This window comes from Epinephelus moara, chromosome 13, assembly GCF_006386435.1.
Source record: "Epinephelus moara isolate mb chromosome 13, YSFRI_EMoa_1.0, whole genome shotgun sequence".
Taxonomy (NCBI): Eukaryota; Metazoa; Chordata; class Actinopteri; order Perciformes; family Serranidae; genus Epinephelus; species Epinephelus moara.
Window position 1 is genome coordinate 18,400,209 of NC_065518.1, and position 26,797 is coordinate 18,427,005.

The 26,797-nt window shown below is 40.6% G+C and overlaps 1 protein-coding gene across 8 annotated transcripts in view; it reads left to right on the forward strand.

Annotated features, from left to right (window-relative positions):
* plce1 (phospholipase C, epsilon 1) overlaps positions 1–26,797 on the forward strand; it is a 131,030-nt gene that overhangs the window by 37,567 nt on the left and 66,666 nt on the right. For all 8 annotated transcript variants that reach the window (XM_050059935.1, XM_050059939.1, XM_050059940.1 and 5 more), the window contains one exon: positions 25,243–25,436. In XM_050059935.1, the coding sequence (XP_049915892.1) occupies positions 25,243–25,436 (194 nt within the window). The remainder of the gene's footprint in view (positions 1–25,242; positions 25,437–26,797) is intronic.

Consider the following 26,797-nt stretch of genomic DNA (forward strand, 5'->3'; position numbering starts at 1 on the left):
GGTTTTTGGGTGATAATAACCTTGAAAATGTTCTATCATGAAAAATGTCATGAACTTTGAACACATACAATATTCGGAATGCAAACAAGCACACACTTGAACTTCCTGTCATAGTGAGTAGGGGTATAACTGGTCACTTGTTTCATCATGATACAATGACATGTCAAGTCTTTGAACAAGAACAACAATATGATATTTGCTGATATCACAAAGTCTGTCACGATATGATTTCGATTTGACTCAGGGGCCTGCAATCGATATGAGACAATGTCAAATGCCCATGTAACAAAACTGATCAGAGATGAAGCTGCCACCACTTTCTTTTTTGCATTTTGTCATAAAAGATAAAAACAGCACGTAAATAATCGTAACCAGTTAAAAACAGTGACATTTACTTGAAATGGACTCCACCAACACTCATAAAGCAGCACATGGGATACATTAACTCTCAGGGCTTTCTGCCAGTGAGCCCTTTCTGGAAGAAATCTTTTTATTTTAACCCAAATCATGATCTTTTTCCTAAAAATTTACAGCTATCGGATTTTAAGCCCTGAAGGCAAACATCTCCATAAGACATGGATTAACAACAAAAACATTTTACATTTTACACTTTTAATTAAATAAATTAGCTTAGCAGCTAGCAGACTTTTTTCCTACTCATAGCTCCAACAATTAGATATATTATTAATACTTTTTACTACTCGCTGGTGGTTTAAGTCATTCCATCTCCTGCATGGTTGAATTTCAGCCTGCATGCATGTTTTTTCAGCCTAACATTGCTGTAACAGAGCGGCAAATGTTGCAGTGGCAAGAATTTGGCGAAGTGAAATGCTCACCCAGAATTTTATTTCGTAATAGCGCTGTTTACATACGGCATGTGCTCTGTCTGTTGACCAAAATATTTCCGCACTGCTGATTTGCTCACATTCACACCTATGGTCAATTTAGTGTTACCAATTAACCTGCATGACTTTGGACTGTGGGAGGAAGCTGGAGCACCCGGAGAAAACCCATGCTGACATGGGGAGAACATGCACACTCCACAAAGAAGGGTTCCCCCACCCTGGGTTCGAACCAGGAACCGACTAGCTGTGAGGCAACAATGGTAACCACTGTTATCAGTCTCTATGTGTCAGCCCTGCGATGATCTGGTGACCTGTCCAGGGTGTACCCTGCCTCTCGCCCAGTGTCAGCTGGGATGGGCTCCAGCCCCACTAAGACCCCTAACAGGATAAGTGGTTACAGAAAATGAATGAATGAATGATTTGTCCCTGAGTAAATAATGTTATCCTTGTTGTTTTACTTGGCTACTTGCCCTGATCTGCCTGTCGCTGTTTGACAGTGACATTGAGTCTCTGAAAGATTATATGGATCGATGTTCTTACTTTGCATCAATAATATTGCATCTCTGATCATTGAAACAGTACATTGATCAAGATTGATGGTTTTGATACACGGATCATAACTTTCTGTTCCTTCGACCTCCCAGTTACATCACCCTCATGTGGCACAGCATCTCTGCTCACAGCATCCTGACGACACGGCTGCCACATGTGTCTCATTCTTTCTGCTCCCCTCCAGTGATGTAACCACCTTTTAGTATTAAAGATAACCCACTAGCACCACTAACACCTGCGGGTTTGATTTAGAAAAGAGCATTTGGGTGGAAATGAAGGGACAATTTTCATGAGAGCATGAAGCGGTCATGCTATTATTGTTGCACTCGAAGAATAACACAATTGGTGTAAAAATAGGCTGCCACCTCCCCTTCCTTATGCTTTGACTCATAATTTGAGTGGTCATCCTGAGGGGATTTAGCCAAAATTAAACCCTTAAGCTTACAGGATGTGGTAGTTTTAATTGCATTTTCATTTTTGTGAAGCAGAATTAAAATGCATCAGTGTTAAAGCAGGGTGTCTGGCAAACGTATTACCAAAGTATAATTGAGTGTAATCTTAAATTAAGGTTGGTATTTAACTTTGATTTAAAATTATTTTGATTTAAAAAGGCTCAGATGGAAAGGCTCAGCAGTTTTGAACAACAGGTTTCAAGACTTTTTAGCCTTGCCGAGCAGCATCTGGCCCACTGATGTATTACTGAACAGGGCAATGGATTTCTATCAACCAAGAATTTTAACAACAGTTTGCATGTACTACTTAAACATTGATCTAAATTGATAAGCATGGCTTTAAAGATACTTTCCATTTACTTTTTCCTGCCTTCTGTTTTTATATTAAAGTATATCAAGTAGAGGTGAGAGGGCTGATTTGAAATTGGTAATAGCAATGACTAATGAAAAGTGAGCCTCTGGTGCCATCTAGTGAAGAAAAGAATATTTGATCCTACAGATGATCTAAGCATTGTTGGTATGTGAACACCTGTGACTGCTGAAGCATGAGTCATTATTTATGTTTCATGAGAGATTGTGCATGAGAGATTCTTGGCATACAACTGCACTTCCTGCCGTCTTTTGAACTGCATGCTTGTGGATTGTACGTGGGTACATGGACAGAAAGTTTCACCAACAACAACACTGATGTCATGTGTATGTCTGACTGGTCGAGCTTGTGTTAATACAGCTACGTGCAGAGCAGAGTTGGTTGATCACTAGTGCTAAAGAGTCTAAATTCAATGTCATTATAAGTTGCAGTCTTGTAGGATGAGGTCATCTAATGCTCTGTGAAATTGTGATTGCCTTTTTTTAGAAGCTATTTTCCAACATTTGATATATTACAGGACTAATAATGAATTAAAACAATAATCAAGAGATTATTTGAGTACTGCCGATAACGGATTATTAATGACGGTCTACAAATGTTGTGAATAATATCTGTAACACCTTCTTCAAGTCCAAGATTACATCTTAAGGTTGCTTGTTTTGTCCGGCTAACGTTCCAAAGCCTAAAAGTAAGAAGTTTATGAACAGTTAAGACACAGAAAACCAGCAAAAAACTCACCTTTTTGTGGCACTTGCGCTTAAAAAATGACTTAAACAGCTAATCATTCATCAAAATAGTTGCCACAAGTTTTTTTTCTGTTGATCAACTATGTGGCTTAGGAGGTAAAGCAGGGTATCCACCAATCGGATGATCGGGGGTTTGATCCCTGGATCCTCTAGACTGCATGTTGAAGTATCCTTGAGCAAGACCTGAACCCCAAATTGCTCCCAAAGACTGTTCCATTGGTGTGTGAGTGTGTGTGTGAATGGGTGAATGTGACTCGTGGTATAAAAGCGAAGACTAGGAAGGCTTCTTACTGGTAGAGGTGATCCTTCATTTTCTTTTATTTTACTTGTCAGATTTGATGTTTTTTCCCTTCAGTTGTCAGTGCTTCCATACATATCCACAAGAGGGCAGCACACCTTTTAAAATAAACCAGCATCAACGGTTTTCCAGAATTGTCCTTGCAAATATTGTGCTGTTGTATAAGCTCTGCTTTGTAATAAGCCACTCCAAGGTGTTGTGAGAAAGACAGAGATAGCAGGCTGGTGTCTGTGTCCAGTGGTTGAAAAGTGTGCAGAGTCACAAAACAAAACAGCAGCACATTATATTATTGTCTTAATTTATATTGACTGGAGGACTTTGTGCCGTCGAAAGGCAATTAATGTAATAAGCGGAGTATAATACATGAATCTGACCTCTCATTACAGCTCAGGAGGCCAGTCTCATTAGCCGAGTATTGATCAAAGACATGCAAAGCAAAGACTGAGGGCAAGCCAGCTGTTGGCTTTGTTCTAACGAGCACTTTGATGTCAACTGAGCATGAAACAGACTAATTTTTCCACTTGATTAGGCAGATTCATTAGGACGTTCTGTATTCATTAGACCTGAGACTGTTATGTAGGGTTGTCATGATACCAGAATTTTAAACACTGATACAATACTAGTATAAAAAAACTGAAACTCAATACCTCTTAAGATACCCCGTCAAAAAAAAAAAAAACAGTCTAAGACACACAAAATATGATTTTAGATCTGTTTTTTAATAGCTTTGGTTTTTTTGGTACTATCGAATGTATAATTGATGGAGGTTGTTCTGTGTTAGGTTAGGCCAAAAACACACCAAGCAGTGGCGAAGTGTGGTAGGCTGTAATATATGCATTTTTCTGCAAGCTGGAGGCGTGGTCATGCGTTTCAGGTAGGAAGAAATTCTCTGAAACATAGGTCAGCAGGTCACATGAGTCACAGGATTCTGTTGCCTGATTGGCTGCCAGTATTCTCTGGTCGCAATTTGCCACCAAAAGTTAAACTATCTCGAGTTCACAAGTGAGGGTAGAATGAAGTGCAAAATGGATCGTGTGATGTGTTGTGGGGAAGAGGGAGCTGAGCCGGAAGGCCAAGCTCTTGATTTACTGGTCCATCTATGTCCCAACCCTCACCAATGGTCATGGGTCTGGGTAGTGACCGAAAGAGTAAGATTGCGGATACATGCGGCCAAAATGAGTTTTATCCGTGGGGTGGCTAGGCTCAGCTCGGACATCCAGATGGAGCTCGGAGTAGAGCAACTGCTCCTTCGTGTCGAAAGGGGTCATTTGAAATGGTTCGGGCATCTGATCAGGATGCCTCCTGGGCGCCTCCCTGTAGAGGTGTTCTGGGCATGTCCCACTGGTAGGAGGCCCCAGGACAGACCCAGAACACACTGGAGGGATTACAAGTCTCATCTGGCCTGGGAGCGCCGTGGAGTTTGCCAGGGTTGCTGGGGAGAGGGACATCTGAGGTGCTTTGCTTGGCCTGCTGCCCCCGCGACCTGGCCCTAGATAAATGGATGAAAATGGATAGATGGATGGAAGTTAAACTATCCCCAACTTTTAGAGTGGCAGACACTGCTTTCCATAGACACTGCATGGCAGCTTGCTGCAGGCCGCTCTTTGCCAGCTGCTCTATGTATTTTGGATGTTATACCACTATTACAGTTTAGAGAGGAAATGATCTAGACTTTTGATTAAATGAAAAAAGGGGTTTTAAATGTATACTTTGCAGGAATTGTTGGCTACTGTTTGCTGACAACATTCTTCCCTTTACTGGCTGTACGTACACTACAAGCTACTGTACTATTGTGGAAACATTACATTTGCTGTAATGGAAAAGCCAATACTTGAGCTAATTAAGCTAACTGCCAGCACCAATTCATCTAACAGAAAACAGCCCAACTTTGCGTTGCTCTTCATCCTCATCCTCTCCTTCAGTGCTCGCCAGCAAAATTGAAAATGTAAAACCAATCCCAGATTCACTCTCGTTTTGAGACACAAAATAATAAGAACATAAAACAGGCAGAGGGCAGAGTCCCTGCAGATAAATACACCACCACACACTCATGACCCACACACTGGGTCATAAGTAATGATAAAGAGAGATCACTCATGTATGAGACTACACATTGTTTATTTAGGAATACTGTTTAGTATATATTTTTGTATTATCCGCACTGTACTATTGAGGTGATTCATAAATGTTCCTTAATTGTCCAAACAGTAATCAGTGTCTGATGTCTCAGCCGAGAGTGTGTTGATACATGTCATGTAGATAATACAGAGGTTGTTGCAATGTAACTGCAAGTGCTTGGCACCACCATCGAGCGAGCTGGCTTAAACAGAAAAGCTGCAACACTGGTCTTTAATTGGAGGTTGGCATAGAAACGCTCACTGGAGCAAAGCTAATAACAAGGATCAAGTGCCCCTACCTCAGTCTCTATTGGTTTAATGGCCCACGGCGTCACCTGTCCCTGTGACAAGCCAAGCTGGAACGTGGCAAGTGTTTAGCCATTATGACACCTTAAAGGCGATTTGGGCTCAGTGAGAATTAATTCATCTTTACTCAGAAGAGCACAACATGGAGGCTGATTTTTTACTTCACTATCCCAATGTTTGAGTCTTTTAGCCTGTGAGTTACAAACATGGAAGCATTGTAACAACATAATAGTGTCACACACATGTATAGAAGATATTTATACTGACAGTTCTCATTGTAAGTTATGTTCAGCATATAAATGTTGCACTACACGTAAAAGTTTTCTACAGTGTGACAAAACAACCCAAACTCAAGGTTTGCCTACTATCTTTTCTGGAGCTTTCAGCCTCATCGTGCATCTCATTGGTAGGTGGAGCTTGCTCAGTTGTCATGGCAATGGATTTGTTGACATGAATTTCAGTTGTGATCTCGTCTGGAGTACTGTTTTAGCTCTTCTCATCTATCTCTTCCATTGCATTCTCTTGTTTACAAAGGATATTCTGGGCCAACTTTCAGCATATTTATGTGTATACCCAAAGCAAAAAATTGAAAATGGCTATGCTCTCCGTTCTCAGAACATTTTTAACTGTTTGTACTGAGAGTACTTTCAGAGTTTGGTAAGCGAGCATGTATGTATGCAGCTCTGTATATGTGGAATCTTTTGCAGAAGGACTTACAGTTGCACACATTGGTTCCTCTCGGCCGTTTCAAAGCACTCTTGCGGGTTTTTTGTACACAGTGCCAATGTCACAGTGTATGTTAGCTGGTCTTTGTAATCATGTGTAGGTGACCTTTTTGGCATTTTTTTTGGTTCACTTCTAGTATACATTAACATACATACATAGCACATGGTCCACTTACTAGCTCCGTCCTGAGCTTTTAATCGACTGATCACACGATCTTCATCCGTAGTTTTCATTTATTGGTCAGTGAGCAATGATGGGATACTTTACATCATGTGACACTTGGCTGTAGTTCTTAAAGGAAATGGCCACTTTAGAATGAAAATACAGACAGTACTTACTGACCCTCATGCCGACAAGAAGTCCAGTGTAGTTTGTTAATCCACAAAACTCGTTCGGGGTTTTGCAGGATAACAGCTTGCTGGGATAATAGCTACACTTGAAGTGCATGGAACCCACATTTTGAAATAAAATAATGTAATAAAACTCCGCTAATGCATTTCAAAGATGTCAGAACGGCTCGTCCGCCGTAATCCAAGTGCTCTGAAGCCGCGGCATGCAAAATTAACTTGAAAAGACATAATTTACTCCACTTTCATAGCATCATTTCTCACCGTGGTCAGTTAGCCTGCCCTGCAGGCGTGCTGTGTTTGCATGGCAACTCGCGCGAGACTAGCTGATGGCTAGTGGTGGTGCTAGTTCTTGAGTCTCGCGCAAGTTGCCATGTAAACACACCGTTATCCTATGATAACCCGAACGAGTTTTGTGGATTAAAAAACTACACTGGACTTCTTGTCGGCATGAGAGTCAGTAAGTACTGTCTGTGTTTTCATTCTAAAGCGGCCATTTCCTTTAACTCAGGAATAACCTGCTATGGAAACATTTCGTGCAAACCGTATTCACTTGGCAAATAACACACCACTCATATGTGAGTGGGGAGTTTTTCCTTATCCACTGTGAGGGTCCAAAAGACAGAGGGAGGTCATATGTTGTAAAACCCTGTGAGGCAATTTGTGATTTGTGATATTGGGCTTTATAAATAAAATTGATTGATTGGTTGAAAATGATGTTGTAATGTCATCACTGGGCCCAGTCCAATAAGACACACTATAGCTTACTTAAAATCAAGATTCAAAGATTCAAGATTCAGAAAACTTTGTCTGTCACTTAATGAAAGAAAATTGTGCCTGGGGGCTCACGAACAACATAAAAACATTCATTTGTAGGATGTCCAGTGGCTCACCTGCTTAAGCATGCAGCCCCATGTACTAAGGCTGTGTCCTTATTGCAGCCCTTTCCTGTCACTCTTTATCTGTACTATCAAACAAAGGCAAAAAGGTCAGAAAATCTTAAATAAGAAACATACAACCATGAAATTACATTAAAACACAAACGATTCCATTAATAGATGAATAAATAATGTATGAAATGCTGCTTAAGCTCAATCTTGTTTTTACTTTGCATAGTACAGTTTGTATCGACACAGTATTATCTCCTTAATTTGTACTTTGTAGTCGGCTACTGCACAGTTTAATAAGGTCACTGGGGGGAAGGCTTTTGCACCATTTCCTGACTTCTGCCAAAACGCACAAGTCGCCTCGTTGTATTTCTAAAAACACTATCCTGATATAAGCATTTGCTCTGTCTTTCGTCAAAATGACCAGTTCCTTTCATTGATTGGCTTCACACACTTTGAATTGTCTTTGGTGGATCACTTCTGGATTAGGTGACTGATGTCTGCTTTGAAAAAGAGGCTCAGTTTTCAGGTCCTGTGTAACGGCTCCCAAATTGAGCTTTGTCAGACGTTGTTTACACATCGAACAGGCTCGTAGAGAAGGATCGATTGAAATCTTGTATACCAGCGTCTCCTCTGTCTTTGTGTGTTTAGAGTGAGCTCACTGATAGAAATCTCCCCTGTTGCTGCCGGATTGTGACGGACCAGTTGCCTCATAACCTAATATGGGGGTACCCTCTGAGATCTCTGTCTTCTCCTTGTCTCTTCCTCTCCTGTCTCTTTCCTTTGTATCTTCCCCTCTCTGCGTCTCTCTATCTCGCCTCCTAAGGCTTGCTCCGCTGATGTAGAGATCTCTCTTGCACTCCCTCTCTTCCTCTCCCTCTCTCTCATGCTCTCTTTTGCTCAAGCCCCTGCTCTCACTTTTCTAAGTGTACTCAGACTAAGAGGGATTGGAGCTTGGTGGTTTTTCTTCCTTTCGCTTCAATATATCAGCCGTTTTTCTGTGCTACAGTAAGTAAACTGTTTACTACGAGTTCTCGCTGTGCTTTGACAGAGAGAAATCTTTTCATTCATTGTGTATTGTGGCTGTGAGGAACTTCACTTTCAGATTTCCATTTTTAGTCTGATCAGCGTTGCAGCAGCAGGACTTGACTTAATTTAGCTAAATGTGCAAAGTTGAACACGGGGAAAGCACTTGATAGTGAAGTGCTGCCAGAATACGTATGAACTTATTTGCTTTAGGATAACTTGAGAATATGTGTATGAAAGTATGAAAAAAGTTGTGCAGAAGGCCTTTTACAGTGGTCTTGTTGGGACATAATCGAACAGGGAGGAAATTAAATTTGCGTGATTTTGAAAATGTGGCATTACTTGAAGAAGGTAGATAGACGTTAAGTCATGGAGTAGTTAAGATGTTTAAAACAGCAGTTGTCAAGTGTTAAACTTTAAGATTAGTAGCATGCATGTGTACCAAACCCAAAAACATGCACAAATAAATGAGTTAAAAAACAAAATAAAGCACAGAATAGTAAGATCTGAAAATAAAATATGAATGATAAAACAGAAACCTTTAAGACAATCTAAGGGTTTAGAAAACATGTGGTTCTTTGGAAGGAGAGCAGTTCCAAAGCTTTGGGGTGACTACTGCGAATGCACGATTGCCGTTCCCCCTTCAGTCTTAGAGATACAGTATAAAATAGTGCAGTCGTAGCAACTTATGCCACCTTTTGTATTGTTATCTCCAGAACATTCAAGCAAAAACACCCATGCAACTACTACTTTCAAATCCTTTGACTGTATTTGTCTGCAGAATTATATTTTGTGTCGAACTTTAAGAACTCAGAAACATCCATCAGGCTTATCTCTGGCTGTCTGACCACGACTGTGTGCCGTTGTGTAGGAGAGTGTAGCGGCTCACTGTGGTATGACATCATGAGAACTGTAAGTGGGGGAGTGTGGTGGTGTGGAGGGGTCCTGCTGGGTTCCTCTAATGGGTTCCAGGTTGTTTTGGCCCTCAAGATGACCCCAATTTTTTTCTCCCTCCCAGACTCTTTCTCCAACTTCTCTGTCATTTATTTCCCCTCTGTTAGACTTCCTCTGCTCTCCACTGGCTTCTCCACTCTGTGAAACTTGCCTCTTCCTCTCACAGCTTAATCATAATTTGTCCTATCAGTTATGATAACATATTACTCACCCGCTAGATTGCTTAGATTTCGGAGACATGGATCCTTCCAATCAGTACAGCACTTTGTCGTTCTTATATCCCCAAATAAAGTCATTAATGCCTCAGCTGAACTGCGTAGATGACCTCCTATTCTCTTTCATTTTTCCATTGGGTTGGCTGGGCTGTACATTGTACGCAATGGCTGCAAGAAAACCAGTCTTAAATAGCCTTATGGGACGTTCTGCATGTTACTGCTCTGCGTCAGTCTTCACATTTTCTTTACTGTGATTATTAAGGGTAAATATTGATGCACGAACTGGTCATAGACGATTAAATAGATGATTGTAACCATATTCTTTTTGATTGCCTTACATTTGACTCTAATAATGTCTTAGAAATAGAGAGAGACTGATACTGCTTCACTTAACAGGGCTCAAAATACCTCTGTGTACAAGCACTGGTGCATGTAACTTTTAAGATTACATTACAAAAAATTTTAACTGCACCATTAGGTAAATTTGTCCTTATACGCACTTCCATTTTGGCTAGATTTGACCGAAATTACAGTAATGTACAGCAAAACTACTTCAAATGTTATATGGCCATAGGAGCATTTTAAGCAGCTTCTCAGTTTTTAAAATCATATAAGGACTTCTTTGGTGACTTCTTAACTTCTAATTTATATGAATATTTAGTCGCAAATATAAATAAATACTGTAAAACTTCAATTAGTAGCACGGGTTGTTATTTATTTAAATCAGTGAAATCAACAGGCCTATATTTGAGACAGGCGTCTATATGGGACAGACACAAAACTGTTGCACAGCAAAGATGGTAAATACAATCAAATTGTTCAGTTAAATCAGTATGATTATTAGTTGTTGTAAAAGTTAGGATTGCGATAATATATTAATTACGAATCATTCATTTGTTCCAGCTCCCACGGACAAAGCATCAAAGAGAGAATGAGTTACGGCACTCAGTATACCGACACTTTATCCTGTTAAAACAATACTCACAATTCGGATTAATTTTTATGGAAAAACCCTTTTGATTCTTTTGATCTGAGGACCCTTACAGACTAAAGAAACATGAATAACTTACAGGGTAATCGAGGAATGGACACATAATTTGAGCTAGCTGACAACCCGGTTTTAAATGCGAAGAACTACTACTACAAAAAATTCACTGCTTGGCAACCGGACCAGGCCTCTAATTGAGACAGGCCTTTATTTGTCTGAATGTGTAGCCACACCAGGCTAGTAGATGGGACTGGGCGTTTAATTGGGACTACGCTTTCAATTAAGGTTTTAGGGTAGATAAATAAATAAATATTACTGACTGAATATTAACCCCTACACTTTATTTAGCACCTTCATGATCAGTTTCAGTGCTGTCAGTCTGTGATGTTTGTAGCTGTACTAAGTTTCCTTACACTGCTGCCAACAAGAGTTGAGAATGACCTTATGTTATATGCACTATCATGAACATGCACATGGTGTCCTTAGCCCTGCTTAATTAAGCTCTGTTTATAGCCCTTATTTTCTAAATTGTTGTGGTGCAGCTGGTGAGCAACATGTTAGAACCATTACCTAAACTATGAACATTAAAATAGAGGCTCGGAAGTTTTCTTTAACCTCACTTAAGCCCATTAGGAATCACCACTGTGACTCTTTTTGTTGTAATAATATAACTGTGATAAATAGTTATGATACATAGTGTTCCACAAAGCAAACGGTAACATTATACTAAAATGGTGACTAAGCACAACTTGTCGTTCCCTTTCTACTCTTCATTCACTCTGCTCAAATTAGATTAGATCGTCCTTTCCTGTAAATGGTGTCTTTTCTGTTGCACTTTCTCCTTTTTCTCCGCTGTTTTTCCTTGCTGGCTCTAAAAGGGGTCAACGACCAGGAAATGCAGCTGCTGGCTGATGATCTGTTTATTTGTTTTCTTGTCTTCATTTTTGTGATGCTGCTTATCTCAGCTAAAACTATGCAGTGTGTTGTTGTGTGCTCAAGGTTAACATCTGCATTTGAGTTTCTAATAGATGACATGCAGTGCCCACCGCTCAGCTCAGAGTTTTCCACTCCTCTCCTTCTGTTTGACACACACACATTGAGTACACACAATAATGCCCTAAGCTTGTTAAAGGTGTGAGGCGGTGCTTGGGAGGTGGGCCCAGCTCTTGGATCTTTGGTGAAACGGCTCCTTGTGAAATTCAGCAGGGGATTATGATTCAAGTCACCCTTGGCCTCCCTCTCTGTTTCCTCTGTTGTGCTCTCCTGTGTTTTTCCCACTTCACCTCCTTTTTTTGTCTATTTCTGCTGCACTGTTCTTTTTCTCCCCTCCTTCATCTTTTTTTCACCTCTTCTTTCATGCCATCTTTTGCTCTCTTCTTCATGCTGTCTACTGAGCCACTTCCTATTTTGACAAACCTTCCTCAAACCTTGTCAATCTTCTCTATAATAGTTTTTCTTCTTATCATTACAACCCTTTCTACCTCTGTCATTCATCCTTGTTTGTTATCATCCTCCTCCCCCTCATGCCCTCTTGTTCCCTTCATCTTCCTTCCTATCTCCACCAATTTTAGCAGTAGAACTGGAGGATCTAGTTAGGGGGAAAAAATGGATAAAAGGGGCCATAACGTAAAAAGTAGCTGGTTTAAATGTTTGGTCGGAGACAAGCTGCCATGTTATTCTCCTTTTTAGATACACTAATCAAATGCTGATTTACTGAACAAAGGCTTGGGCCACAAGTGGTACTATGGACTAAAATGAATAATTCAAATCAAATTAAGGCTTTGAACTAAACATTTAATGTGTGTTAAAAAAGAATGTATACCCTTTGAGATCCCCTTTTTAAAAATGATAATATATTGATAATCAATTACACTGTAAAAATTAGCCTAGCGACGAGCTGAGATTTTCTCTGCCAAGAAGTATAAATTACACACAAGACTTTAAATTCTATTTTTGTGGAGGCATTATTATCTACACAATTTGTTGTTTCTTATCTTTGAAATAAAAGTAAATAAAAACTGCGTTTCCACTGAGGGAAATGGTTTCAGCTTACAAAAACAAAAAGGAGCTCTTCATTGCCGCAACATGTTGTTTAATTCCTGAGGAGGTGCACGTCAGGCTACGCCGTAGGTTACGGCGTAGGCTCCATGTCAACGCCAAGCCTACGCAGTAGCTACAGCATCAATTCAACGCAGAAGTATAATTCCGCCTAAGAAGGGACTTAAAAGAGATCACTGACTCAGCCGACCTGATTTCCTTGGGCAGATTGTTCCAGAGCCTCGGGGCCCTGTCAGCAAATGCTCTGTCCCCCTTAGTTTTCAGCCAGGCCACTGGAACAGACAAAAGACCTCTGCCCGAGGACCTCAAAGTGTATGGTACTAGGAGGTGAGACCACCAAGAACCTTAAAAGTAATCAGGAAAATCTTAAAATCTATTCTAAAACATAGTGGGAGCCAGTGTGAAGAGGCCAAAACTGGAGTGATGTGATCACATGTCTTGGTTTGGGTTAAAAGCCTGGCAGCTGAATTCTGAACAGTCTGGAGTCGGTTAATAGATTTTTGATTCAGGCAAGTAAAAAGGCTGTTGCAGTGATCCAGGCGTGAAGAGATGAAGGCGTGTAAAATTGTCTCTGTGTCTTTAAAAGTTAAAATGAGTCGTATTTTTTGAAACGCTTCAAAGAATATGAAAACACGATTGCACAAGCTTTGTGACATGCTGCTCAAAACCTAAATTACTGTCAAACCTGACTCCAAGATTTCCTGCAACAGGTTTGATAGTATCCAAAAGGGGACCAACCAAAGGCAGAATTTGTTGTTGTGTCTATATTTTGTCTGAGTTCAGGTGAAGGCATTTTTTTTTGACATCCAGCTTTTAACATCAGTAAGACAGTCATTGAGTGAACACATCATTCCAACGTCTGTGGATCTAATGGGCAGGTACATCTATGTATCATCAGCATAAAAATGAAAAGAGTATATCGTATAAAGTGCTTAAGGGGAAGCATGTAAGGAAAAAAAAAATTGGTCCCAGGATTGACCCCTGAGATACGCCATACTGAAGAGTTGAAAGCTGTACCTGATGTCCTCACTCAGTGCCTCAGTCTGTTTAACAGGATGTTGTGATCCAGCATGGGGTCCACCAGTACAAAGACTGAACACATACCCCCATCAGTAGCCATTAAAAGGTCATTGGTAACTTCGACCAGGGCAGTTTCAGTGCTTTGATACTTATGGAAGCCAGATTGAAACTTCTCAACAATGCAAACTTTTAATAATCTAGAGTTTATATTATTGTTTTATTTTAAAGGAACAGTGTGTAAGATTTAGGGGAATTTATTGGCATCTAATGGTGACGATTGCAGATTGCAACCAGTTGAACTTCTCCTGGTTAGGATTCCTTTAGTGTTCATTGCTCAGGACGTTTTTACCAGGAGCCAAATTATCCACAGACGTCTCTTTCTCTCCAAAAACAAACGTACCAGGTGATTTAAACTGGGAGAAACACTGAATAAAGCAGTTTCATGTTAAAAAATCAAGTGTTTCTGATGCTTTCTAATGTGTTCTGTGCTCCTGTAGTAACATAGTGGTGCAACATAGCAGACTCCGTGGATGAGGACCAGATCCCTAAACCTTTAATTGCTTTTCCTATTTGTATTATTTTAGCCCATTTTTTTCATGTAATGTCCAAAGCAAATGTCCGTGAATATAGTTCAGTCTCTCCATATATTGGGAATCCCAGGGAAAAGCCTTCACCAATGACTTTTGGGGGTTCCCAAACGCCCACACACTTACAACACCCACATTACATTTACAGTGCAGTATTGCATGAGTCTAACTCCTAGAAATGTCATCATCATAATCCACCCACTGAGCCACAGAGGACTTGATCTGAGACGTGACTCACACAAGAAGGGTTTTCTTCCATGGCTTAGTTAAAACAACAAACTCCACTGCTTTTGTGTGAGATAACCAGAGCCATGTTATTGTTCAGTTTTTATATGGTGACCGTGTTTTTTTAGTATGTAGAAATCATTTCTCTCTTGTTTGTCTTCATTCAGTCATTTCCTCCGTGTCCATTTGAGCGGCTTTAGCTGTGAGACCAGTACTCACTGTGCTTGTTGATGTACTGCAAACACCTCTTGTCTCCTGTTCCATCTCTTTAACGTGGTTGGTAATTACAGTACTGAAACTACCACAAAGACAGTGTTGCATAACCTTGGACCAAGCGGCGCATTGAAAATGAGGTCATGCATGAATAGGAAGTTTGTTTCTAGAAATGTTTTTATCTGTATAGTTTGGGTTCATCTCTAAATCTGCTGTAGCTGCTAATTTTCCTATGTGCTTGATTTTGAACTTCTCATTTAACATCACTTTTCTTGTGCTGCTTTCACACGCCTTTCACAGGTGTTTAAACCTTTGAATATTGACCAAATTGGTGTGATTTCTTTTTTAAAAAAAAAGGGGGAAAAAAGACGACAAGCAAGATAGGAAATGTCCCACAAATTGGAAAAAAAAACAAATTCAGAAAATACTTTAAAAAAAACCTAGGAAAAAAGAAAAAAAATGCAGAATTACTATTATTTTAAGCACTCTTTCCAGGTAATTTTCTTGTTTGTGAGTTTAAAAAAAATGTACAACCATTTTTTTTTTTGTTTAAATTTTCTCTTTTTTTGTAATTTTTTGCGAATTTTTGGGGGGTCGTTTCATTGCTAGTTGCCTTCTACCCATGTTTTTAAAAGAAATCAAGATAATTTGCTCAGGTATAAAAGGGTTAAGATTCAGTCGGATTATGTCCCTAATGTGTTTTCATAAGGGAGAATCATTCATGTGTGTCTGTGTGTATTGTATCCCATAGAATGTGCTCTCTTCTGTCTTATTCAAAGCATGACATGACATTAGGCTCCTCCAGTCTAAGCAATGCTGACTCAAGTGCATGGACCACCTATACACACACATATAACATGTTCACATGCACTCAGACAGAACTCAACAGCACATAAATATATGGAGCATACAGTTAATACATATGCATACACAGCCTGTACAAGCATATATCGAATCTATATCTGTCAGTGTAACTACACACAACTTTTTTTTTTTGCCTATGAGCTTGTACACACAAATGAGCGCAGCACCCAGTCAGCGGTGAGACAGTCCAGGCTCAGGCTGCGGGAAAGCAAACATTACCTTGTGGAGACAGAAACAGCAGAAAAGGTCAGAGCAGAACAGGACAGTGCGGAGAGGTTGTCTGCTTCCTGGTGATGCAAACCAGGATTTGGAGTCGCTGGGATAAAGTGAGGGGTGTGCTGCGTACACTAAAACACACACACATATGCACACAGCACATTTCACATGTACATATCACAGCTGAGAGGTGGGATGTCGGCTTGGCATGTTTGGGTGTGCTTGCTTTATGGTCTGTGATTTGGTTCACTGCGTCTAGGTTGGGTTGGGTGGGGTGAGAGTGTCTGGGTGCTGAGATACCAGAGCTGCTGAACATACCTGGCTCCTCACCGAGTTTTCAAATAGACTAGGTGCAGTCGATTTAAATGGTCTCGTCACGCTGGGTGGGCAGGGTGCACAATTTCTTCATTTCCCTCAAGACAGCTTTGTGGGCTCCATTTTCACTGTATTAAAGCAAACACACTGTCCAAGTGGTATGAAGGATTTCAGGAATATGGGGATTTCTCAGACCTAAATCTTCCAGTGATTTAAAGCACTCCAAAAATGAAGCAGAGGGAAGATTCAACTGAGTTTTATTGGCTTCTTATGGCCCTTTTTTGTTAGTTTGAAACATTAAGTTGTCAAGCTGCAACATTAAAGTGTTGAATTAAATGCTCTCAAGTGTTACTGTTTGTTTTCTAAGGCTTTGTCATTGTATTTACAAGTGTAAGCACATTGTTAGTAATAATGTCTATGTAGTCTGCTTTTCTCCCCTCTCAGCCGTGTGTACATTTTCTTTTACGGTAGCACAGTGGTTAGCATTGTTGCCTCACAGCAAGAGGGTTCCCAGTTCAAATCCAGGGTGGAGCTCCTCTGTGTCAGTGTGGGTTTTCTCCGGGTACTCCGGCTCCCTCCCACAGTCAAAACACATGCAGGTTAATTGGTGACTCTAAATTGTCCATAGGTGTGAATGTGAGTGTGAATGGTTGTCTGTCTCTATGTGTCAGCCCTGTGAAAGTCTGACGACCTGTCCAGAGTGTATCCCACCTCTCACCCAATGTTAGCTGGGATAGGCCCCCCTTCCCATACCAAACCTTTTTACCCAAAATTAAATCAACAGAGCACTGCTTTCACTTTCACACTTTACTACATCCCTGCTATGTAACAAATCTTTGCATCAAAATAAGACTTAAAATAAGGTTCTCCTTCTGGAAGAACATAATTCGATTTTTTTTATCACACCATATACAAAATACACCAATCAGTATAAAATTTACAAACATTCTGGGATGGGATTATTCTTATCCTTGAGAGAGTTTTAGGTTACAAGATCCCAAGGGACCCACGGATTGTGTACTTGGGATTAATACCTGAGGAGAAGGACACTTATCTATTCAAAGCCCTTATACTGGCATGCAGAAAGACCTTTCACCTGAGGACTTAAGCAAGGACACATGTACAATGCTGGGATAAATGGATAAATGTTTTGGTAATTGAATAATTGAAAAATTCATAAGTATAAAGTTTGAAAATAATAATAATAATAATGTTCTTCCTCTCTTGAATTCAGTCCCTCTCCTCAAAGCAAAATATAAATAAAGTATTTGTTGTACACACATCTTTGGACGAATGGAATGCAGTTGCATTAGTCATATCTGTCTGTCTTTGGGAGCTGGATGGATCCAGTGATGCCCTGTACAGTGTGGTTGATGCTTGACAAGGACGGGGATTCAGTGAGGCAACGTTTGCGACATTATTCTTCTTGGCCTTCATGCACTCATCATGCTGCAGACTGTGTTGTGATGTTTTTTCTCTTCGATGGTTGAGCAAGTTAGTTATGTTGCTTTGCGGCACAGCCCCAAGTCTCATGCACTGTAAATCCAAAATACTTCCAAACAAATAACTAGGTCTTTGTCTTCTGCTCCAGACATTTGATTTTCATTTCGCCTGTCTGCTCTCTGTTGTAACCTTAAACTCCTCTACTCTGGACTGCAGCCGCAACATTCAGGAACGTTTTTCACAGGCAGGGTGCACGCATGCATGACAGCTGCCATATCTGTTAGTTTAGGGAGCACCTGATTTATTATGCTGCTGAGGTTTTTATGAGCGAAGCACACATTTTAAACATCAATATCACAGTCCATTTAATTGTGGGAAGCCAAAATTGTGACCATGATTAATATTCTATTAAATGTGGAGCCATAGCTGCTAATCTTTGCTATAAAGAAAGTGAAAGTTGGGAGACATTTCGTGGGATGAGAAAATGAGGAAATGATGCCACATCCTGCAGCTTTAATGTTCCTCAGAATCCTCTTTTCTTTTGCATCAAACTTAATTTTGGCTTCATCTGTCATGAAACGAGGTACATTTCCACAAGGGGTTTTGTTCTCAAGCCAGAAGACTTAAAATACACCCAAGTATCGTAAATGAACATTTAAGACGAAAATAAACCAGCGCTCGCTCAGTGAACGAAGAGTTAAGGCTGACGTATATCCCAGTGACCTCGGCTCAGAGTCCGCAGACCAGAATAACAGAGTTCTTTTAACGCTGACCCCCCGCTGACCTCGGCTGACCTCGACCCTCCATGATGCTTCTAAAAGTAGAATTTAGTTGAAACGATGTATTTTCTATTCCTTGAATGTCAGCGTCGTGGGAGAGTATGTCGGGGGTGGCAGGGTACTAATGCAGCGATTTGTCTGATCCCATGTGAGTACTTTGAGTAATTTACCAGATTTAGGTTTGTGCCCTTGTGTGTGTTTTTGTGTGCATGACAACAGTGGGAGGGAAAATGCACTGTACACACACACATACACTATTGCAGCATGACACAGGCAGCTGGGTTATAAAGCATCATGGGATTTCTGCCTTGGAGTACTGTACAACATTCAGAGTAATTGAAGAGGAGTGCGTATGCGAGCGAGACAGGGTGTCAGTGTGGGAGTATGCGAGTGTGTTGGTGGGCCAGGGACATCAAGTAAAGAGGTCGAGGTGTGGGTGGTTGGATTTCTGGGAGACAGCTTCGGCTTCTCCAGTGTCCTGCATGCTCATACATACAGTATGTGTCTGGTATGATATACATAATGGCACGGGCATGAGTCAGAGTGTGTTTGCATGTCTGGATTTTAGCATGTGTACGTATGCGTGTGCATTCCAGCTCAAAGTTCAGTAGATCTGTGTGGTGCCCCATGCTAATCCTTTCCCAGAATGGCTGTTGCCAGGCAGAGAAATTACCCAATGGGGCACTAATGGGACTTCATGGCAAACTCATTCATAACTGTAGGTGACGGGGACTGATTGTTTGTCATTATGAAAGGTCATAACTTTTATTTACAGTATTCTGGTGTTTATAAATATTCAAGTTTTATAAATATTCTATTCTCCCTTAATTTACGAATGTGCTTTGGGTCCAGTGTCACAGATTTGATCCCCATACTTGAGAAAGACAGGCTCTCCCTACTCTTTAGGTAGCAGCAAGCCTCAAAATAGGGCACATCATCCAACCACGCTGGACAGTTAAGATTGTGGGTGGTAGAATTATGAATGGTAGTAGTAGGATTATAAATAGTGAGAAAAAGTTTCAGAGTTCTTGATTGTTACAATTTATTCTAACTGTTATGTAGCAACATTAGCTCTTAGTAGCTAACCTTGGTGGAAAATCTCATCACCTCCTGCAGAGTTGTGAAATATTTATCCTTGGATGCACATTCTGTCCCCTGCACTTATGTATGAGTGATATCTAGGTGATGGCTAGTGATAGCTCTGTGGACAACATATTTAACAGGAGCTGAACACTCAGTCTGAAGCAGTAGAGAACATCACACCAAGATGACCTTAGATCCAAAATCCCACACCATTGCCTCATAATTTTGTAAGTATATAAAGGGAAATAAGAACGGGTTGTGTGGGATCTTTCAAGTAAGGGATAATGCACAGCTGACAGCACATTACGATTCGTCTTTCATGATACTCCACTTCTCGTCTTGGTCTTGCATCACCCTGAGACCTTCATGAAGAGGTGGTCTTGGTCTGGTTACAGATGAACTCTGGTGCGGTTCGTTTGTGGTGAGAACGTGTTCCGACCTGGATCTGAACCAACTGCAGTCACATGACACATTGTTTGGGTTAAACATGAGCATGTTACAGTCCTGGAGGATTATTAATGTGCACCTCCTCCTGTACTGCCTTAATATGCACATTCAGCACATCCAATGCATCAAAACATTGTTTTCTAGTTGGAGCCGCGCCTCGTTTTCAAACTGTATGGTTTGACTAAAATGAACAATGACAGCAATATAGTCCACGATGAGCAGCGCTAAAATCAACCTGCGTAGTTGTCCCTCCATTGTGACATTAGAAAGTGTCACATTTATCTTGCAAGTGTACTCTTCTTCAACGATTTGTTTACTTCCTGGATTTTTCCCACATGGAAATTCTGACCAATCAAGAGCAGCTTTCTCGCACATGGCATTTTATCTGGTCCACTTGTAAATGCTGCCATGAGAACACGAACCAACTCTAGGCAATTATGCAACTTTGTAACAAAATTAGTGCCTGGTTCAGACCAAAGCAAGACAACTCTAGGTCTGAAAGCACCCTGCGGTCAGAATTACGTTCATAGCAAGTGTAGAATGCTGTTGGCCACTCCGGGCACCAGAAACATACAGAGCACTGTTGCCATCCACTTTGAGTCATATATAGTACTTCATCTCCAAGTAGTCTTTCTCTTAAATCTTAAGCTGCTCATCTTTACTATAAAGGGAGTGAAAAATGGGAGACATTTCATGGAATAGGAAAATTAGGAAGTAATACCACATCCTGTAGAACCCCCAGGAGTTCTGAACAGCATGAAAAAGGTCTCCAGAGATCCTAGAACGTTTCTGTTGGCCACTTGGGGCACCAGAAACATACAGAGCAACATTATCATTCATTTAAAGTCGTGTTCCTTGCCACCTGGCGAATGTAAGTCCAATCATCGCTCACTTTTTTAGCTCTGCCTTTGGTCTCTATCAACCCCTCAGAAAATTATCTGGCCTTATTAGCTGCTAAATGCCCCCTTTATTCAACTGTAGCCAAAAATGATGCCATTAGAGCAGATGGACTGAACTGTATTTTGAAAAAAAATTAAAAATACATTCATCCAGAATGTCCCAAAACAGAGATCACAAAGTTTGGATAAAATTCTGACTCTGAAAGGAAAATAGAAGTCCCTTTATATACTACACTATATAGGGCTGCTCCCGACTAAGAATTTTCCTAGTCGACCAGTAGTCGTCATTTAGGGCCATTGGTGGATTAATCGCCCACATCTTTACGATATTAATTTAATTATTAACTTAGATATTTTGGGCGGGGCAACACAATGGTGTGAGTTGAAGGTGTGCGACAGAATAGTATCAGTAACATTGTTAACACTGTGCTACATTACAGAGAAATACAAAACTGTACTAATGAACCTTCATTAATATAGGCCTATATTTTATCTACAAGTGCACGTCACACACTGAGCGAGCCGCCTGTTAATGACACTGTCGGCAAAGCAGTAATGATTGTGCTAAGTGGCTAATGGGCATGTAGCTACTTCCATGTTTCAGATGATACGTCATGTTTGTAGTCGACCAATGATAGCTTTACCTTTTTCATCTGCAACTATTAGACCAATGAAATCTTGCCAACTAATGACCTTTCTGTTGGACTAACGTTTGGTCGACCATCAGGGGGCAGCCCTAACACGATACTGTATTTGCAATATGGACACCATGTGCTCTTTGTTACAATTGCAAATTTGTTTGCAGCACTGTAGCCTAATTATTATTGTTACAATGAATAGTAAAACAGACTTTAACTTACTGAAAGTGGAGCTCAATCAGTGCAGCTGCCTCTAGCAATTACAAGTTGCCTTCACTGAGCTTAAGCTATTAGCATTTCCTGTACGCACACACACACACACACACACATAGTGTAACATGAGATACAGAGCTGCATTAGTGGCAGTTGACTCATATAGCTGTAGTTCTGCTAACTGGCTAAATGGTAAGACCGGTGGTCCTGTAACCGACTTGGAAGAACAACACGATGGATACATTGGTATTGGATGACCTGTTCTTACGTAACTGAGCTCAAATGCAATTATTGCCTCCATGTCTGATGGGACTGTGGCTACATTAATCAAAAGACTACTGTCTGTTCTTCTGCCTGCCTACTTTACAGTAATCATATTTGACACTGAGATCAAAAAGCATTAGTGAAAATGGACAATTCTGTTGATTTATTTAATTATTTCCTGTTAATGGATGTTAAAACTAGTTAATAGCCTGCTCACTCCCACACTCACTCCTTCGCACCTTCACTCACTCACTCACTCATTCCCTTGTGCCTTTTGTAATTCACAACAAGAGTACATTGCAATTCCATCCTTGTTATTTATAGGTTCACTTGTGTTGGGACATCTGTGAAACCTGAGAATCAGATCGAAGAGTTTTTTCTTCCCTAAATAGAAACATCTCCACTCTTTGAGTTGTGTAGATACTTTTGACCATGTTTTTATGTACTTATACACACACATACCACAGTGTTTTTGTGATCTTGGAGGGAAGTCGGTCTGTATGGACATGTGTTCACACAGAGTTTGAAGATGAGTTTGTTTGTTTGTGTGTGAAGACAGCTGCTTTGTGTCCGTCAAAAGCAGCACCGCATTCCCTGCAGTGTCCTTTGAAGTCAGGCTCTCTTACACACTTGTATGTACACACACAGAAGCAGCTTTTTCTGAGTCATTAGTCACCTCTTTCAGACTCTCGGTCTGTGTGGTAAAGTAGAAGTAGCACTTACAGTCAGAGAAGAATCCTTTTAAATGTGCTCATGTTAAGAATAAAACGGTATCAGGAGAAGGAACAACTGACTTTAACAGGGTAAAGTGAGTAAAGTGCCCACAGAGCTTTACACCAAAATACACTTAGTGGATTTTTCAGTCTGAAGGGGCTACTAATCCTACACACAATTCATTCCTTGGGGATTTATTGTTTGGTGCTATTGTAGACAACAGCAAAAATCCCTGGGGCAACTTGTCACGATATCAAAGTCATATTTAAAAATAAAATCATCAACATAAACCACCTATGTGTGCTTATGTGTCCTAACGCTTAAGTACAATCTGTAGTTGGAACAGTAGACCCACAGCAAGCCAAAATCCACCTGATAACGCAGTTTGAGCTGGGAAATGAGCAGGGAGATCTGGGGTGCTAGTAAGATAGAGAGAAGTTCACCACAGTTCACACACACATACTACTCACATTGTTATGATACAAAGCCGGTTAAAAAGAAGCAAATTATCCCTTTAACTTTAGGTGAAGATGATATGAAAATAGAAATAGGAATCTTAGAAGGCAAAAATACCAAACAAGATGGAAATAATATTCATTCAACTGATGAAAATGAAGCAACATTGTGTTAATAGTCTTTTTTATTTCAGTTCTATTATTTGTCGAGTGGAGTAATGGTTCAGAGACACAAATGTAATTCCATATTAGCTGTTTTTTAGGGCTGTTTGCAGCCACTTAGTGATTTCTATTGATATTTCTCTTGCTTTGATACTCAGCACTGAAGTATTCAGGCAATGTTAAAGAGCATAGAAACTTCTCTACCCGTAAATCCTTTGGGTTTGATTTGTTTATTAGTTACCAGAAAACAGAAAATATAGCCTTAATGAACTCAAAGCCTTCCCATCTAAATGTAGAGAAAATAACGGAGGCATGAGTGTTATGTTCGACCCGGGCCAAGTCTGCGTTTTTTTTTTTTTTTGCTTTTGGTATGCTGTATTAAATGTGGAAAAATACACTGTTAGTAGACTTTATGTCTGTTCGGTGGACATGCACAGTCTCTAGATGCTGATAGAAAAAACGAGGCCTTTTACCAGAAATGTGAGTCAGTGAATGTTCTGGATAAGGAAAGAAAAAAATCAGTGCCGCTTGTGTTGATGTGTTTAATCACACTTTCGTTTATTTCATAATGTTGTTGAAAGTTTCAGCGTTTGGTAACAAGCTTGTTGCAGGAAAGCAGGTCAATACAGTACGTTTCACATAATGGGCTTGTTACTGAGAGAGAAGGTGTGTGTGTGTCTGTCACTCTTTCTTCGTCTCCCTCTCGCTGGCTCTGTCAGTCTCTAAGCTTGCAGGCTGGTATGCCTCCTCTCCCTCGGGATGGCCCAGATCTGACAACAGCTAGGCCTACACCCCATGCAGGAAACCCATCCCACTGAGACAAGTCGCTGGCCATGTACTGTGTGTGTTTTTGTGTGTGTTTGAGCCGCTGCCAGCTCTTCATACAAACAGGACATATTTTAAAGAGCGAACACAGATTCACTTAATTCTCATAATTTACACTATAATCCTTCCACTATCAGCCTTCACTTCCCCCCTTCCTGGCACTATCATGAAGCAGTGCTTATTGACGATTCCACTCAAGCCATATTTTCTCATTAAACTTGTATTGCATTCGTCCCCCACTCTGTCACCGGCATCGATTTTGTCCAATTTTGTAATACCCACCCTGCTGAAGGCATTAGCGCCCACTCACAGTGCCACAAAATGCCGCCGTAATGGCTTTTCTCTGAAATTTGTGCTCGTCTGCAGGTTCACTCAAGGACAAAGTGCAAGTGAATCGGTTTGGATAAGTGTTTCCTTTTATGTCAGGTGGATTTAGTTCCGAGAAGAGTGTGAACTGAAGGAGGAGGAGGCGTTTCTTTAAGGTCAAAATGTTCGCTCGGTGCAAACTCCTCAGTGACTCCCACCTTCTTCTTCATCATCTCCTCTAATATTCTCCCTCCTTTTACCGTCATATCTGTCTGTCTCGCCCTGATGATTTCTTTGAGGATCCCTTTTCCACCTGTCTTCCTATCTGTTATGTGCCTCATTGGTATTTCTCTATTAATGCTTTCTTTTCACTCTTTGATTTCTGCTCTGCTGAGAGGAAATTGCTTCCAATAATGACCACAGCAGAGGAGCTGATGACAGTGACCTCTGATTCAAATGTTATATAACGGTCTGGAAACACCATAGCGTGATGTGAATTTCGCCAGAAAGCTTGTGAATCACTCTTGAATCTTAGTTATTGAGTTAATAAGTACTTTAAGACTGATTAGCAGGATCAAATTTATACCATATTAACTGTGTTTTACTGGAACCATGGACGTAACCTTTATTTATATAAACTGTAAGTAAGTTAGTAAGTGACTCATTTGTCAATGACTTCCTCAACAGGTTAACAACTATGTGCAGGACAGAGAGGAACTCCACCTGATTCATCCTGCCAAAAAGCTCCTGCTGTCTTGCCCTGGATGTGTGTGTCTCAGGGAGTCTCATCGGCCGTTGCACCCTCTCAGCACCAGCCCAGACAGACCGGGCCTGAACCCCTGTCTCAAGTCTGGATGTTGTCACCCTTCTCACTCACCTAGGTTTGTCACCATTTGTTTTGTTTAATAAAGTTTTTCTTAACGTTATACCAGTATTTGGTCCATCATGTGATGAAGAGATAGGAGTCCTGGAGATACTGTAAATTTGTTTGTTACAGCTTCTTTCCCATATGACGTCACTGACAACATTTGCGCGCTGTTCAGATGAAGGACAGGCAACTTGAGGCAACGACTACCACACTGTACAAATGCCCATGATTTGCGCTGTTTGCGACTCTTCCAATTCATCAGATCAGAAGAAAAATGATTCTTTATGAGCCCCAAAAGTATCAGTATCAGAATGTAAAAAAAAAACACCTTCCTTGGGCTCACTGTAAAATTGGTGGTCTTGAGGATGCGATAAATTACGACGATTGATTGCATCCAAGCTGGTCAAATAGGTCAGACTGTGGGAAAAATCATATTTCTTCAATTTGTAATGATCACATCCAATAAGAGTTTCAGTTTTCTGATGGTACCTGCTGCCTACAGGTTTATCAGACCATTTTATGTATTTACTTGCCTCTATTTTGCAGGTTGCACAGTGTATGGATTCATCACTTCCTGCCCTCCATCCCCATTTTGCGCATTGTAATCGTCACATTATTGCAGACAAGCTTTTAACAGTTAAACATTAAGATAATTAAGCAAAGGTAGCTGATTAATGGTTATGTACAAGTGGAAAAATTGATATCGTAAGTTGTAGCAGCTGCAGTGTGTGTTGGTAACATAAAACGCAGGGTTTCCCCACACATTCATTTATTTGTGGCCCACTGCCTCAACATTAGCATCCGTCGCCACATATGGATTTTGTAGTTTTGGAGCTACATGTCTCTCTTGCTCACAGCTGAGCTTACTCTTGGCACAGGCGGAGCAGCAGAGCACCAAGTGCAGTAAAAGTGAAACTTAACTGTTCTTTGAATAATGTAGTTTTAGTATTGTCTATGTTTTTTTAGCCTAATTTAGATAAAACAGGCTGTATTCCCATGGACATTACGCACACTGCAGTCCAGTGCTGGGTGCAGCCTGTGTATCAGCAGCAGAAAAGAGTTTGCTCGCCTCTGCAGCAGCTTCTCCTCTAATCCATCAGTTTAATCTGATCGATCCGACCACAAACTGATCAAAAGGGAGTCTTGAAGTAGGGATGCACCGAATATTCGGTAACCGAATATATTCGGCCGAATATTGCAAAAAAACACACATTCGGTATTCGGTGGAATAAGTTAAAAGCAAGGCCGAATAATAGCGGCTTGTTTTGATAACGCAATCAAACAGCGTGCCGTGACAGGTGGAGTAAAATGTCGGCAGTGTGGCGATCCGCCCGTCACGACACTCGCATTTGCGACTAAAAATAGTTTTGAGCG